A 14,729-nucleotide genomic window follows, 5' to 3' on the forward strand; every position below is an offset into this window, starting at 1 on the left:
ATAACGGCCACATGCAGATATAAATTTGTATTTAAGCGATGTATAACAGTTATTTTTGCATCAACATGAAGCTCGTGCTTGTGTTGAGGTGAGTACGAGGTCAGAGTCCAGAGACTCGTTCGTGTGGTTTTGGTGTTAAATATAAGGAGTCTGTAATGTAGTTGTGGTACGTTGTTTGTGTTTTCAAGTTGACATTTTAATGTTTTTTTTTAGTGTTTCACTATTGTGTTTCATAAGAGTCACTGTGAGAGTGTGGTGGTTTGTATGGCGATGGCCGGCTAGGAGTCGCCCTCGCTATTACATTTCAATGTTTATCGATATAGTTTTAACAGGAACAATATTATGATAAGCTAAATCGGACCGTAAGAATGGTAGGAAGGTACATAGCGATCGATTTAGTGTCAATAAACGTAACACTCGAGTACGTACGAGTCGTATTTTATCATCCCAGAGTCATGAGAGTGACCCAATAAACCGATAAATAAATAAAAAAAAGCTCGATGTTTTCGTTATCTATCTCAAAATATAAATACATTTTTATTTTCTCTGTTTGTTTTTTTATGGGAACGGCAAGTGGAGTGGTGTCCAATAGAATGTTGACTGACGAGAGATGATTGGCCCTTAACAGTCGGCACAATTATGCCGGCCTTTTGGAACCTGATATACACAAGCTGATCTCGGAACGCGACATACTTACTTTTTAGAATACACTCCGAGCTATATGCTTTATCTCTCTTTACTTTTTTGTCTTTTGACTGTACAATGTACAGTCAAAACTGGTGAGGATCTGATCAGACCAGCATTGGTCTGTATCCACGAGGCTTTCTCCAATCTACTTTGCCGGTCCTGAACCGTTTCACCGTTTTGTCTTTCTTGAATAATATTGATAAAATATTATTATTATTGCAGTTTAGTGGCGGTATGCTGCCATGCAGCAACAGAGAAGCAGGCGAGGAAGTTTCCAGATGACTTCGTCTTCGGCTGCGCTACTGCTGCTTACCAGATAGAAGGAGCTTGGAATGAAGATGGTAACGACATCAAAAGTTTATTAATCTATTAATATTAGGCATTAGAAGGGAACATGCTAAGTGACAAGTTTTCCTGACGTTACCAGGGTAACATAAAAATTAGAGGCATCGCGGGTTAAGGTAAAAACTTTGTTAAGTCGTATGAGAGAAATAGCACTTGGCTATATAGAGAGTAAACAAAAAATGAAGGTGGTTCCACGGATTTCCCTGATTTTTCAATTCGTTACAGTTAAAAGCGAAAATGTCTGGGATTACTTGACGCACACCAACCCGACAATAATCACAGACCAGAGCAACGGTGACGTCGCCGCCGACTCGTACCACCACGTGGAACGCGACGTGGAGATGATGCGCGAGCTGGGGCTGGACGCGTACCGCTTCTCTCTCTCCTGGTCCAGGATCCTTCCCACGGGCTTTGCCAATGAAGTGAACCAAGCCGGCATCAACTACTACAACAACCTTATTAACGAAATGCTCAAATACAACATTCAACCCTTGGTGACAATGTACCACTGGGACCTACCGCAGAGACTGCAAGAGTTGGGCGGATTCGCGAACCCACTTATCATCAACTGGTTTGAGGACTACGCGAGGGTGGTGTTCGAGAACTTCGGCGACAGAGTCAAGTTTTGGATCACATTCAACGAGCCTCGAGAGATCTGCTACGAAGGTTACGGTTCCAATACCAAGGCGCCCATACTCAACGCCACTGGTGTCGGTACTTATCTCTGCGCTAAAAATCTCCTCATTGCTCATGCTAAGGCATACTACCTCTATAACAAAGATTTCAAAGCGAGACAGGGCGGCGAGTGCGGCATCACCATCAGTGTCAACTGGTTCGGACCTCTCACCGACTCCGAAGAAGACGAGTTCGCTGCTGAACTCAGACGACAAGCTGAGGTCGGTGTTATTTCCAAATATTATCCAAAGTTACACAGGATCTAAATATTATATCTGCGAATAAATACAAAGACTATTATGGCTGTTTCTGATGAATTTATTTGCAATTTGATTATAATTAGGTAACAAAAACTAATCTATATTTTCAGTGGGGTATCTATGCGGAACCCATTTTTCTCTGCCGAGGGCGGCTTCCCTAAAGAGATTGCAGCTCGTATTGCCGAAAAGAGCGCACAGCAAGGCTATTCGCGGTCCCGATTGCCAGAATTCACTGACGAAGAGAAGGAACTTGTAAAAGGAGCATCAGACTTCTTCGGCGTCAACCACTACTCCGGGAGCCTGAACTCCGCCACGCAGTACATCGAGCAGCATCCCGTACCCTCGCTCTGGGACGACATTGGCATCGGCTCTTACGTTCCTCCGGAGTGGAAGCCCTCAGCTTCATCATGGCTAGTGGTACGACTACTATTAAAAATCCTCATTATATCAACAAAAATCTGTCCAGCAACTGATCTCTGTCCGGTCATGCCGGATTGCAATTTGATTATAATTGCCGGATTGCCGTCTCACCGGACTGTGAGGTACAGAGTATACCTGTGTATTGCGCACACACTCGTGCACTGTAATCTCTTTCAGGTACCTGGCTGATCTACGGGGAGATTTTTCCTCCGCGGTCGAAATTCGGCTAGGAGGGAGTCAATGTATAATTTATTTCATCATAGGAAACGCTATTAAAAAAGGCTTTCCCCTTTTAAGTCCACTATAACGTTCAACACGTGTCTAGAACTTGACGACATAATTCCAAATTCGTACTGTGACCAATAATGATCGACATTTCGTCTCCAGCTATCTCCCAACAGCGTCTACAACGCCCTCACGCATCTGGCCAAAAGTACAACAACCCAGTGTTCTACATCACCGAGAACGGCTGGTCCGACAACCCGACTGATAGCCTGCAGGATGACGACCGTATCGCCTACTATCGCGCCACGCTTGAGAGCGTGTTGGACACTCTGGATGCAGGAGTTAATCTCAAAGGGTACATGACCTGGAGTCTCATGGACAACTTCGAGTGGAATCAAGGATATACGTTAGTATATTTTTATTTGGGTACGGCAAAATGCCTTCATTATGCAGGATGATACATAGAATGGTGACCAGATAGAGCATCGATAAAAGATGACTATGTCTCGTTAGTCGACATTATTATGCCGGCCTGTTTAAAACGGGATAAATACAAGTTAAACCCGGAACGCGATATTTACGTCGGCAATTTAGGCGAGTTTTATACTTTGTGTCGGAAATCGTTTTCCGACCGCATACAAATCTATACTTCTATACTATTATATAAAGCTGAAGAGTTTGTTTGTTTGTTTGTTTGAACGCGCTAATCTCAGGAACTACCGGTCCAAACTGAAAAATTCTTTTTGCGTTGGATAGCCCTTTGTTCGTGGAGTGCTATAGGCTATATATCATCACGCTATACCCAATAGGAGCGGAGCAGTTATGGCTAATCTCAGGAAATACCGGTCCAAACTGAAAAATTCTTTTTGCGTTGGATAGCCCTTTGTTCGTGGAGTGCTATAGGCTATATATATCATCACGCTATACCCAATAGGAGCGGAGCAGTAATGGCTAATCTCCGGAACTACCGGTCCAAACTGAAAAATTCTTTTTGCGTTGGATAGCTCTTTGTTCGTGGAGTGCTATAGGCTATATATCATCACGCTATATTCAATAGGAGCGGAGCAGTAATGGCTAATCTCAGGAACTACCGATTCGAACTGAAAAATTCTTTTGGGTTGAATAGTCCTTTGTTTATGGAGTGCTCAAAGTCATATATCATCACGCTATGACCAATAGGAGCGGAGCAGTAATGGCTAATCTCAGGAACAACCGGTTTCAACTGAAAAATTCGTTTTGTGTTGGATAGCCCTTTATTTGTGGACCGCTATAAGCTATATATCATCACGCTATGACCAATAGGAGCGGAGCAGTAATGAAACATGTTCCAAAAACGGGGAAAATTATAAGTTTTGAGAGCTTCCGTTGCCTGCGCTGCGTAAACGGTTAAAGTTATGCAACAATGATGTATGACGGGATTGTTCCACTTTAAAAGTTCTAAAAAATATATTAAATAAACAAAGTCCCCCGCTGCATCTGTCTGTCTGAACGTGTTAAACTCAAAACTACCCAACGTATTAAGATGAAATTTGGTATGGAGACAGTTTGAGACCCTGGGAAGAACATAGGCTCCCGGGAAACTACTACATTTATAACGGAAAACTTTAGCCTGAAAAACTTTATAACGCGGGCGGAGCCGCGGGCAAAGCTAGTATCCTATAATTAGCAACAATAACAGTTTACTTTCTCCTCTTTACCATGGTATCCATTTTTTATTTGTAGGGAACGTTTCGGCCTGTACGAGGTAGACTTCAACAGTCCAGAGCGCACGCGCACCCCTCGCAAGTCCGCCTTCGTTTACAAGGAGATCTTGAGGACCCGCACCATAGACCATAGCTACAATCCTCCATCTCTAGTGATGACCATAGACGAGGGACACTGATTATAAAAATAGAATTTTAAATTAAAGAATAACGAACTCAGGACAAATGTAAATCAATACACTATCGTTATGAATTAGAAATATTGTGTTTTATTTTAATTCCAGTCAATTAGGGTCAGTAGGTCTTATGCCGTCAGGGCGAAACCATCTTTTCGTACTTACGGACGTTCCATTCGCTGGATAGCTTTGATACCCGTATAATAGAGTCGAAAATCCCATATACTGACGTGCTAAGCGCAAAAGCGGTATATCAGGGAAACCTTATTTCGAGATAATCGAAGTTTTGCAAATATAGTTTTATAGTTTTGTATGTAAGAGATTCTCTGTTTAGGTTTTTTTATCAAGTTCTAATCAAAATACCATTATTTAGGTAAGGTCATTGGATAGGTATAGCAATACTATCTAATGAATCAATTCAATTTAATTAATCTATCTGACGACATAAAATTCAAGATTTAGATTTTTTTGAAATACCGCTTTTGAGCTTAGCACGGCAGTATTTACCTATATGGTTAAAGGTTTCCATTGATTAGAAGAAGATGCAAGAAGACGAATTCGCTTCCGTAGACGGAATAAGGCCCTTTAATCTATAAAATAAATTAAATAATTAAATTAGCGGCATGTTGTTTACATTTACTTGTTGTTCTACTGAATTATGCATTACACACTATCTTAGTATTGAGGATTAAAGGCAATATCTCCTATTATAAGAGTGATAAAAGGCGATTATCGCTCGCAACGGTAAATGCATTGTATCTTATCTTTAGCATACATGAGAGGGTTAAATAATATGTGTCAATATAACTCTATATCAATTCTATCTATACTATTATATAAAGCTGAAGAGTTTGTTTCAACGCGCTAATCTCAGAAACTAAGTACTGGGTCGAAATGAAAAATTGTTTTATTGTTGAATAGATCATTTTTTATCGAGGAAGGCTATAAGGCTATACAACATCACGCTAAGACTAATAGGATCGGAGCGTTCATGAAAAATGATGCAAAAATTTATAAAATTATTCCATTTGAGAGCTTTCGTTGCGTGCGCTGCAAAAACGGTTAAAATTGCACAACAATCATGTATGACGGAATTATTCCTATAAAAATATCAAAAAAATATATAAAGCGATAAACTCAAAAGCTACCCAACGGATTTATATGAAATTTGATTTGGAGATAGTTTGATTCCCTAGGATAGGACATAGACTACTTTCTATCCTAGGAATTTTATCCCGAAAAACTGTATCAGGCGGGCAAGCCGCGAGCAAAGGCTAGTCAACTTATATGAAGTAAGTAACATTTAAACCCATGGAAAATTAGCTTGGGTATACACCTTAGATCGCTCGAAATCAAATTTCTAGGAAGTAAGGGTACTTCTCGACCGTTTTTACAATATTGGGCCATCCGATTTTATTTCTACGATATTGCAGTGTAATGATGCAAAAACGAATGAACAAAGCGACCCCACTGCACCTGATGGTAAGTGGAGTGTCCAATGGAATGTCGACTGACGAAAGATGATTACCCATGTCATGATTATGTCGATCGGCAGTCAATATAATCATACTGGATGTGCGTAGACGGAGATATGTTGAATCATTGTTTTAAAAAATAAGTGAATTATAGAGAAATTACAACGGGTGTCATAATTTTATTATATTTACAAGATCCTCTCTATCATTCCATTTGATTAATTTCGTTGTGGGATAAACAAAATCGTTTTTCCTGAGTCTCGCCGAGCTTTACCGCTTTGTGTCATAAATTGTGTGCCACTGCTGATTCTGACTTAGGTGCAGAAGAACTCTTTGTTTAGCACAGAGGCAATTCAATTTAATATTGACTAAATTTTATCCCGAAGATATGTCCCAGTGAAACCTTAGTTCCAGAACTTTTATGCAGGCAAGGCCGCAACCCTTACTTCTACTTACTCGCAAGTAACATCCAATAGTTACTTAGTAAATTTAAACTAACATTATAAAAGAGACTGACGTAGCCTTGCAGTTAGGTATACTTAAGAGTCACTTGAATTTCTATCTAGATGCGATAAGGATGGTGCAGTTTTGCGTATTCGTCACGCCAAAAACTTACCTCATGCTTATCGTCAGCGGAAATATGTGTTGCTGTAACCGCCACGAACGAATTATGTAAGAGAGCCAAAAAACGAATTCACAGGAAGAGTTATAACTTTTTGTGCGTGTATGCTGCTCCACTGCAGTTTAAAGTCATTTTCTCAAAATAGCGTTGTTCATCTGAAAGATTTCGTATGGGGCATGCTATCAAAGTTTAAAAGATAGTATATGGCGCTAATGAAAAATCGTGTCATTTCATCTTACTTTAACATGTTTTGAAAAAAGTATTGATACTTATAATGTAACTATAACAAATACAGTCTATAAATTAGTCAATTTAATATTTATGCCACGATTTATTTATATTTTGTGACTTATCACACAGTTTTCAAGGCAATCACATACGTTGTATTAGATTTATTGTAAGACGTGTATAATAAAAAATCCATCTTGTTTATAGCTCAATTTTTTTCATTTTTACGGTTACATTAATTCTTATTTCAACTGACGATATACAATTTGACAACATAAATACACTTTCGAAGTGATAATGTTAAAATCTTGAGAAAAAGATAAGAATCTCATAAAATGGGCGTGCTTGGTAATGTAAAAAACATTCAATTGTTAAATGCTTCCTATGAGGGACATACCATAACATTAGATTGTACATAGTGTTATGAAACTCCTAGAAAAGCCGGGCCTGTCTAGAAGCACATTGCATCTCTTTGGAATTTGGACTGCAGTCTATTTAGCAGTGAAAAAAAGCAACTTTGCAGCATAATGTTGATTTGGACAAGGTTAGTTTGTATGTTTTAGTATATGAAGCATTTTCTTCAGATGATCTTGAAGGCTCCAAAGTCTATAAAACGTCGGGAGAAAGACATGATATCGCCATTTTTATATAAAACCACGAAAAAGTTCGAAAAATTGTTTTATTTCTATATTTATATTTTATATTCTAGTTTTATGGCAGTCAGCTGCCTCGTCGTCACTAAGGCGCATGAGAGGCACTTCCCAGAAGACTTCCTGTTCGGGTGTTCTACAGCCGCCTACCAGATTGAAGGAGGCTGGAACGAAGATGGTAAGATAGAACTTCACTAAGATTTCAAATAAGATTATTGTGCTATTACTGTGAATGACACTTGTGCTAGTTGCATATCGAATAGAATGTTATCTTTCTCTGTATCACTCAAGATACAGACTTATTCTATAAAGTATTTTCCAGGAAAAGGTGAAAATATCTGGGATTACATGACGCATACCAATCCAACTGTGATCAAAGATCAGAGTAATGGTGATGTCTCTGCTGATTCGTACCACAATTACAAACGCGATGTGGAGATGATGCGCGAGCTGGGACTGGACGCATACCGCTTCTCTCTCTCCTGGTCCAGGATCCTCCCCACGGGCTTCGCCAATGAAGTGAACCAAGCCGGCATCAACTACTACAACAACCTCATTAACGAAATGATCAAATACAACATCACACCTGTGGTAGCATTATATCACTGGGATCTGCCTCAAAAACTACAAGAATTAGGCGGATTTGCCAACCATCTGATAACTGACTGGTTCGAGGACTACGCAAGGGTTGTGTACAAAAACTTTGGCGATAGAGTGAAGTTCTGGCTAACATTTAACGAGCCTCGTGAGATCTGCTACCAAGGTTATGGTACCACTTTAAAAGCGCCTATACTTAACGCCACTGCTGTAGGTACATACATCTGCGCCAAAAACCTCGTCATTGCTCATGCTAAGGCATACTACCTCTACAACAACGAGTTCAAAGCGAGTCAGGGCGGCGAGTGCGGCATCACCATCAGTGTCAACTGGTTCGGACCTCTCACCGACTCCGAAGAAGACGAGTTCGCTGCTGAACTCAGACGACAAGCTGAGGTTTGCTTTTAAGTAACCTTTAAACTCTAAACTAGGGTAAAATGGCGCAAATCCTATTTAAATTTATTATTTCCATTTAAATCGACTTGCATAATATTAGAATAGATCTAAATTCAAAACTTGTAATTCTGTAAACTAAATTTCCTTTCTTGACCACTGCTAGTAAAATAATCTTTATTTGTAGTGGGGGTTGTACGCAAACCCTATATTCTCCGAAGAAGGAGGCTTCCCGAAAGAACTGGTGGACAGAGTAGCAGCAAAAAGCGCCAGTCAAGGATATTCCAAGTCCCGATTGCCCGTCTTTACTGAAGATGAGAAGACTTTTGTAAAAGGATCAGCTGATTTTTTCGGCGTAAACCACTACACCGGTGTTTTGATAAGTGCTTCAGATGAGTATAAGACAACAATTTATCCGGTGCCGTCGATATACGACGATATTGATGTTGGCGCGTACGTGTCTCCGGATTGGCCGGTTGCAGCGTCTTCTTGGCTCAGAGTAAGCAACTAATATTCATTAATGATATATCTTCTTTGTAAATTTTTAGGGTGTGCGAAGTCTGCCAATCCGCACTAGTCCAGCGTGGTGGACTAAGGACTAATCCCTCTCAGTAGTAGAGGAGGCCCATGCCCAGCAGTAGGACAGTATATATTACAGGGCTGATATTATTATTATCATTATATTATCGCATGGTTGAATTAAAATAAACTGCTCAACTTCTCCATAGACGAAACAGACTTAATAACTTACATCTACTTGCATGTCTGTCGTTTAATATACGATCACTGGCTCGGTGGCGTAGTTTCAATGCGTATGCGGGACATGTACTACTACCACCCTGAGGTCCTGGACTCGAATCCCGGGTCAGGTTAGAAAATTATTTAAACTGGGTTTTTTCATCTTAGAAAGGATTTATTTATTCGTACAATCACTACGTTCACGAGTCCTTTAGTGTCCATACACCAAAGGAATCGGGAACTTTCACCAACTTTATGGAACAATGTGAATTAAAGTGACATTCAGATAACCTTGTCAAAACGTTGCAAACAAACTACAACCATCTTGTTACAGATACCAAGCCATACTCTAACCAAAACCTTCCTTCGTATAATTTCAGCTTACGCCAAACAGCATATACAACGCCCTCACTCACCTAAATTCAAAATATAAGGATCTAACCATATACATCATGGAGAATGGCTGGTCCGAATCACCTGGCAGTGGACTGATTGATGACCGTAGAATCGCATATTACAGAGCGGCGTTAGAGAGCGTTCTAGATACTTTAGAAGCCGGTGTTAATCTCAAGGGATATTTTACTTGGAGTCTAATGGACAATTTTGAATGGATGGAGGGATATACGTGAGTTGATTTGTTTTGGAACGTGCGTGCTCGCATGCGTATGGTTTGGGGTAGTTAGTTCGTAGGTTGGTTGCTGGCTGTTCTTCCTGATAATTAGCAATAAAATTTGCTGGGTAATTTAAATAAAATTGCACCGAACAATATATTTCTTATGTTATATTGACTTTAAATCTAATGTTTCGGGATGACGAACGCGGGAAACGATGTCATATATATTTATAGTCATTTGTATTTTAAAATTCTAGGCAACATCAATTGAATCTATATCACCTTCGAAAATCAAATTGTAAATATCAGGATCATTAGAAAAGTTTTGTTCATGACAAATCATCCGTTTAATCATTCACGATTTCTATTTCAAATAAGTGTTTTATTTATATATTTCTTTATTTCAGGGAATGCTATGGTCTTTACGAAGTGGATTTCAACGACCCTGCTCGCAAGCGAACTGCGCGCAAGTCTGCATTCGTGTACAAAAACATTATTGAAACCCGTGTTATCGATCATAACTACGAACCTGACTCTTTGTGTATGACCATTACTGATGCAAATTAATGAAAAGAATTGCTATTATGGATTTTCATTCAAAAAAAAAATTATAAAAATGTGTCTGTTTATTTTAGCGCCATCTCTATTTGAGATATTTTCAACTTGACTTTTCGAAATTCGAATCTTCAGTACAGTTTAGTTCACACAGGGAGGTTCGTGTACTGAAAAAAATTGCACTGATGGATGTAAATTCTTATAATAATGTAACATCATCAACCTGCTTTTACGATTAGTAACAAAGAAATTTGCGTAAACTTAATATTGATAATATGTTATTGTTTTCGAAAGCGACCGTTTTAAAAACTTTTAGCAATAACAAAAGAACAGATATTGCTATTTTATCTTGTTTCTTGTTCGTAAAAATGATTGAATGTTTGTTAGAATTCAACGCACAAACCACTGAATGGATTTTGATGAAGTGTGGAAATCGGGTAGACTACGCTCCAGATGAACATAGATATAGACTACTTTTTATCATCCCATTTATTTTACTGACGTGGGAAATATTTTAATTGTAAGTAGGTACAAGTGGCACTAGATAGTAGATTTACGGATTTTTGTAGCAGGAAAGGCTTTTCCACGGGCGAAGCCGCGAGCAACACCTAGTTATAAACACATAATAATTATAATGAAACGAAAGATGTATTAAATATTTTAATTACAACTGAATATAAGTATTAATTTCCTTAAATTGTATTAGAGTTGAAACAAAATTTACATTTCAGTGAAACTAAATGTCACAAATGCTTACGAAATATATTGGCTTGCCTTTAGCTCTTAAGTTTCTTCATATCTAGAGCATAAATTAAAAATATTCGCATCCTAGATCAGCACAACGAACAAATTGAACGTATAAATCCTAATTCTGGATTTTGTGACCAGAATAAGAAGCATGATCATAAAACAAAAAAAAATATTTAACATTATGGCACATATCAACCATGTGTTATTATAAAGGGCCGTCTAGCCATAAATATTCTAACTATTCTTAAACATGTATAACCATTGGACGAGATTATTAATTCGATATTTTATAAACTTTATAGATTGAAGAGGTCGTAACGTTTAATCAGATTGTGCTGTAGATTTATTTCATACAGCAATCTATTTTTGGGTTTTCAATCCGACGTTTCCAATAAATTAGCGCAATCACTTTTTTGTATTTACTCCGAAATGGACCAATCAGATTCTTTTGACAGGCTTACATATAACTTATCTTAATTAATTTATTCTCTAGATCGGAGCAAATATTAAAATTAAGACCAATGGAGTATTTAAAAGGAAAAATAATTTTGCCACGGGCTTTAGAAACTACAAGACACTTCTATTCTTGAATGTAATTAATATAACAGTTTACGCATTATACCCGAGGATACATAAGATCACGCCTTTATCCCCGAAGGAAAGGCAGGCAACTATGCACTAGTTGCGTCACTGCTTACCGACATTACCGAGCTTACATCCACATGCATTTATTTCATTATTTAATTATAGTACATTTACTTGCCTTGAAATATTTTTTGTAATAAATGAAAGGAACGTTATATTTACCACAATGTTCTTTGTAAGGTGACATTTTTAAGTACCTACATCAATCAAACACAATAACGAAATACCAAAAACAAATATCTTTGTGCCTAATCATACCAGTGCCTTTCGGTTCTAGGACATGTAATACAAAAATACTGTTGGGAATATATCGGACGTGTAGGTACCAAAACTAACTATACACAAAATTAACCGATGTCAGTAATTAGTTACGATGATTTTTTCCCGCGTATTTGGTATAGCTAGACATAGTATCATGCCTACCTTCAGTCCGCTAAGTCTTAATATATCCATCATTCATTGCCATTTACTGGGAACATTTCCATACTCCGGACAAATGCTTAGACATTATTTCAACTACATTAACCATACTGAGCTTGACACAAAGCGATAAACCCACTTTTCCGTGCCGAAACAAAAAAATCAATCATCAAGCAAATAGGAAGTGACGTCCGGAGACCGGAAACAAGATTCTTCACGGGTCAATGATATTCCGTAGGCTAATGAGAAGAAAAGACATGGGTCACCGAAGATGAAGAAACACTACTGTGTCAAGGTAAATACTTAAATAGCATTTCAATTTTATACTGTGTTACGTATAATATACGGTTCATATTACATTAAGGTACACACATTAGTGTCACACTGGCGCCTGATAGAAAAACTATAGCAAATACGACAATGAACGACTTTAGTAAACAAAAAATGGAGTCGAATTGAAAACCTAATTTTTGAAGTCCGTTAAATTTATTTGATATCACAATGTGCTAGTAAGTTACCAATGATATATTTGTTTAATGAACTTATTCAGTATTCGAGTAATTTTCTCCCACTTATTACTCATTCATTTAGCTTTTTATCGAAAATATAAAAATATCCACTCTAATACCATATCACAGAAGTTTATTCACCAGTAAAATGTCCGCCTTACTGCATAAACGGTGCACATAAAAAAGTCTTAAGGCGATACCTCAAGGTCCATTTTCATACATTTTGTTTCACCTTTAATCTGGGTAACTAAACAAGTATTGGCAAGTAAAGAATTTAAATTCACGTCTAGTTAGTGATTAGTTCTCGCAGTTGAAAGAAAAACGTAAAAATAATTAATAATCATGGATATTTCGGCCTTTAAAATTTAATATGACGAAATTTTATCGCCTTAAATAACTGCTGAGATTTCTTAAAGGTCACTTTGAATGAATCACTTAAAAATCATATAATTATGTTTTGTTATTTCAGCGATTTTTTGTTGAGAACGCCATTATAGCTATTCTTAAAAAATGATATTTCTGTTGGCAATCGCTTGCAAAACCGTATCGCATTTTGGAACAAACACGCAGTCAAACACATCAACTATGCAGTGTCTTCATTTCACGCGATTAATTTCAGTAGCATTTTAATCATGTGCAAGCGGTTCCTAAGATAGATACTAACAAACTCAAAAAATCTAGGCCGAATAGCTCAACATTTAGTCTTTTCCTCTGCTATATTCCTATCTTTAGCGCCCAGAGCAATCTGGATTTCGGAGAAACTCTTCCCCTTCGTCTCAGGAATGCAAAACAGGATAAACAATGTGAAAATGACACCGTTAACGCTGAAGATCCAGTAGGTTACTGCAGGGCCGATGGCTGTGACCATTTGCTCAAAATACTTCGTCATGAGGAATAAGGAAATGTAAGAGAGAACGCTGGAGAGGCAGATCCCGATGCCTCGCGCGGAGTCCTCGAAGAGTTCTGCAGTCAATACCCAGACTAGCGAGCCAACGCCTGGAATAGGAAAGTTTTATGATGCATTAACATATTACTCACTTATATGGAAATATATATCGTGCGGCCTGGCGATGTAGTAAGTCGAATACATCTATTATTACTACTTGCTTCCAATTCCCGTTCTACAAGATTTTTACACCTTTGGTTGTAGTTATGGGTGTTCTAAACAAGATCCCTTACTACCAGGAGACGCATTTTCTTTGCCTACTTCTTACTACTAGACAAATTAGATATTCCTAATAACTCGCAAATCTTCAGTGTCGGTGACGTTAAAATGTAATATTATGTTAAAGCTTGACATACAGTATTTATAATAACGTGCACGATTTTAGTATATCTCTTCTTTTACAGCGTTTAGAAGTCCACTGCTGAACACAGGCCTTCCCAGATTTCCAAACCAATCTGTTAAAAACCGGCTGCATCAACCGGATTTTTATTTAAGGAGCTTGGTTGAAATTTCATTTCCATCTCGCTCCGTACATCCGCTTCCACGTATGTTCATTTACTTTTCACGTTGTCAAAATATTTATTAAAGTCCCTTCCACTGCGGGAACCGACAAAAACTATTTATACTGCCCGTACCCAAAATATGCAACGGGTTCGTGCGACTATCGCATTATACCTTTATAGTATTTACCTTTTACTAATAAAGATAAGAATAGGCTAACGTAAGCGTATATTCAATAACATACCTGCACTATATCCGAAGACAACTAATATCAAAGATACGATTGGCAAGAAGTTCATAGCACCACTTATTGGACCAGAGTCTTTCAACTTGAAGAACACGCCCAAACCGATCTGAAATAAAAAAAAAATATTATGTAATGGGCATGTAGAAGTAAATCTGGGAGTCTTCGGGGGACAGACATGATCAGCAGTACATGACCTGAAGCTAATAAAAACGATAATGAACAAATGAAACATTATAAGGCCGACTTTATTTTTGTGAAGTCAATAATAATTGGTCAAGAATATTCATCATCATTAAACAGTATTGTTACAAATAATAAAATACGAAGAACAATATGTAAGGACAGTTTT

The 14,729-nt window shown here is 38.0% G+C and overlaps 2 protein-coding genes across 3 annotated transcripts in view; one reads left to right on the forward strand and one right to left on the reverse strand.

Moving 5' to 3' along the window:
• On the forward strand, nucleotides 1–10,683 carry LOC115455155 (lactase-phlorizin hydrolase). The gene is given in 14 exon segments (XM_037439906.1): nucleotides 1–88; nucleotides 910–1,028; nucleotides 1,258–1,928; nucleotides 2,078–2,092; nucleotides 2,094–2,384; nucleotides 2,775–2,817; nucleotides 2,820–3,018; nucleotides 4,335–4,491; nucleotides 7,272–7,360; nucleotides 7,526–7,644; nucleotides 7,789–8,459; nucleotides 8,644–8,955; nucleotides 9,575–9,819; nucleotides 10,215–10,683. Coding segments are annotated over 14 exon segments (3,141 nt in total). The 5' UTR covers nucleotides 1–38; the 3' UTR covers nucleotides 10,375–10,683.
• Nucleotides 10,684–11,009: 326 nt separating this feature from the next.
• LOC115452590 (facilitated trehalose transporter Tret1) overlaps nucleotides 11,010–14,729 on the reverse strand; it is a 36,654-nt gene continuing 32,934 nt past the window's right edge. For both annotated transcript variants that reach the window (XM_037439849.1, XM_037439848.1), the window contains exons 6-7: nucleotides 14,378–14,486; nucleotides 11,010–13,682 (exon numbers count right to left, since the gene is read on the reverse strand). In XM_037439849.1, the coding sequence (XP_037295746.1) occupies nucleotides 13,378–13,682; nucleotides 14,378–14,486 (414 nt within the window). In that variant the 3' untranslated portion in view covers nucleotides 11,010–13,377. The remainder of the gene's footprint in view (nucleotides 13,683–14,377; nucleotides 14,487–14,729) is intronic.

Source organism: Manduca sexta, chromosome 18 (assembly GCF_014839805.1).
Source record: "Manduca sexta isolate Smith_Timp_Sample1 chromosome 18, JHU_Msex_v1.0, whole genome shotgun sequence".
In the NCBI taxonomy this organism is placed as follows: domain Eukaryota; kingdom Metazoa; phylum Arthropoda; class Insecta; order Lepidoptera; family Sphingidae; genus Manduca; species Manduca sexta.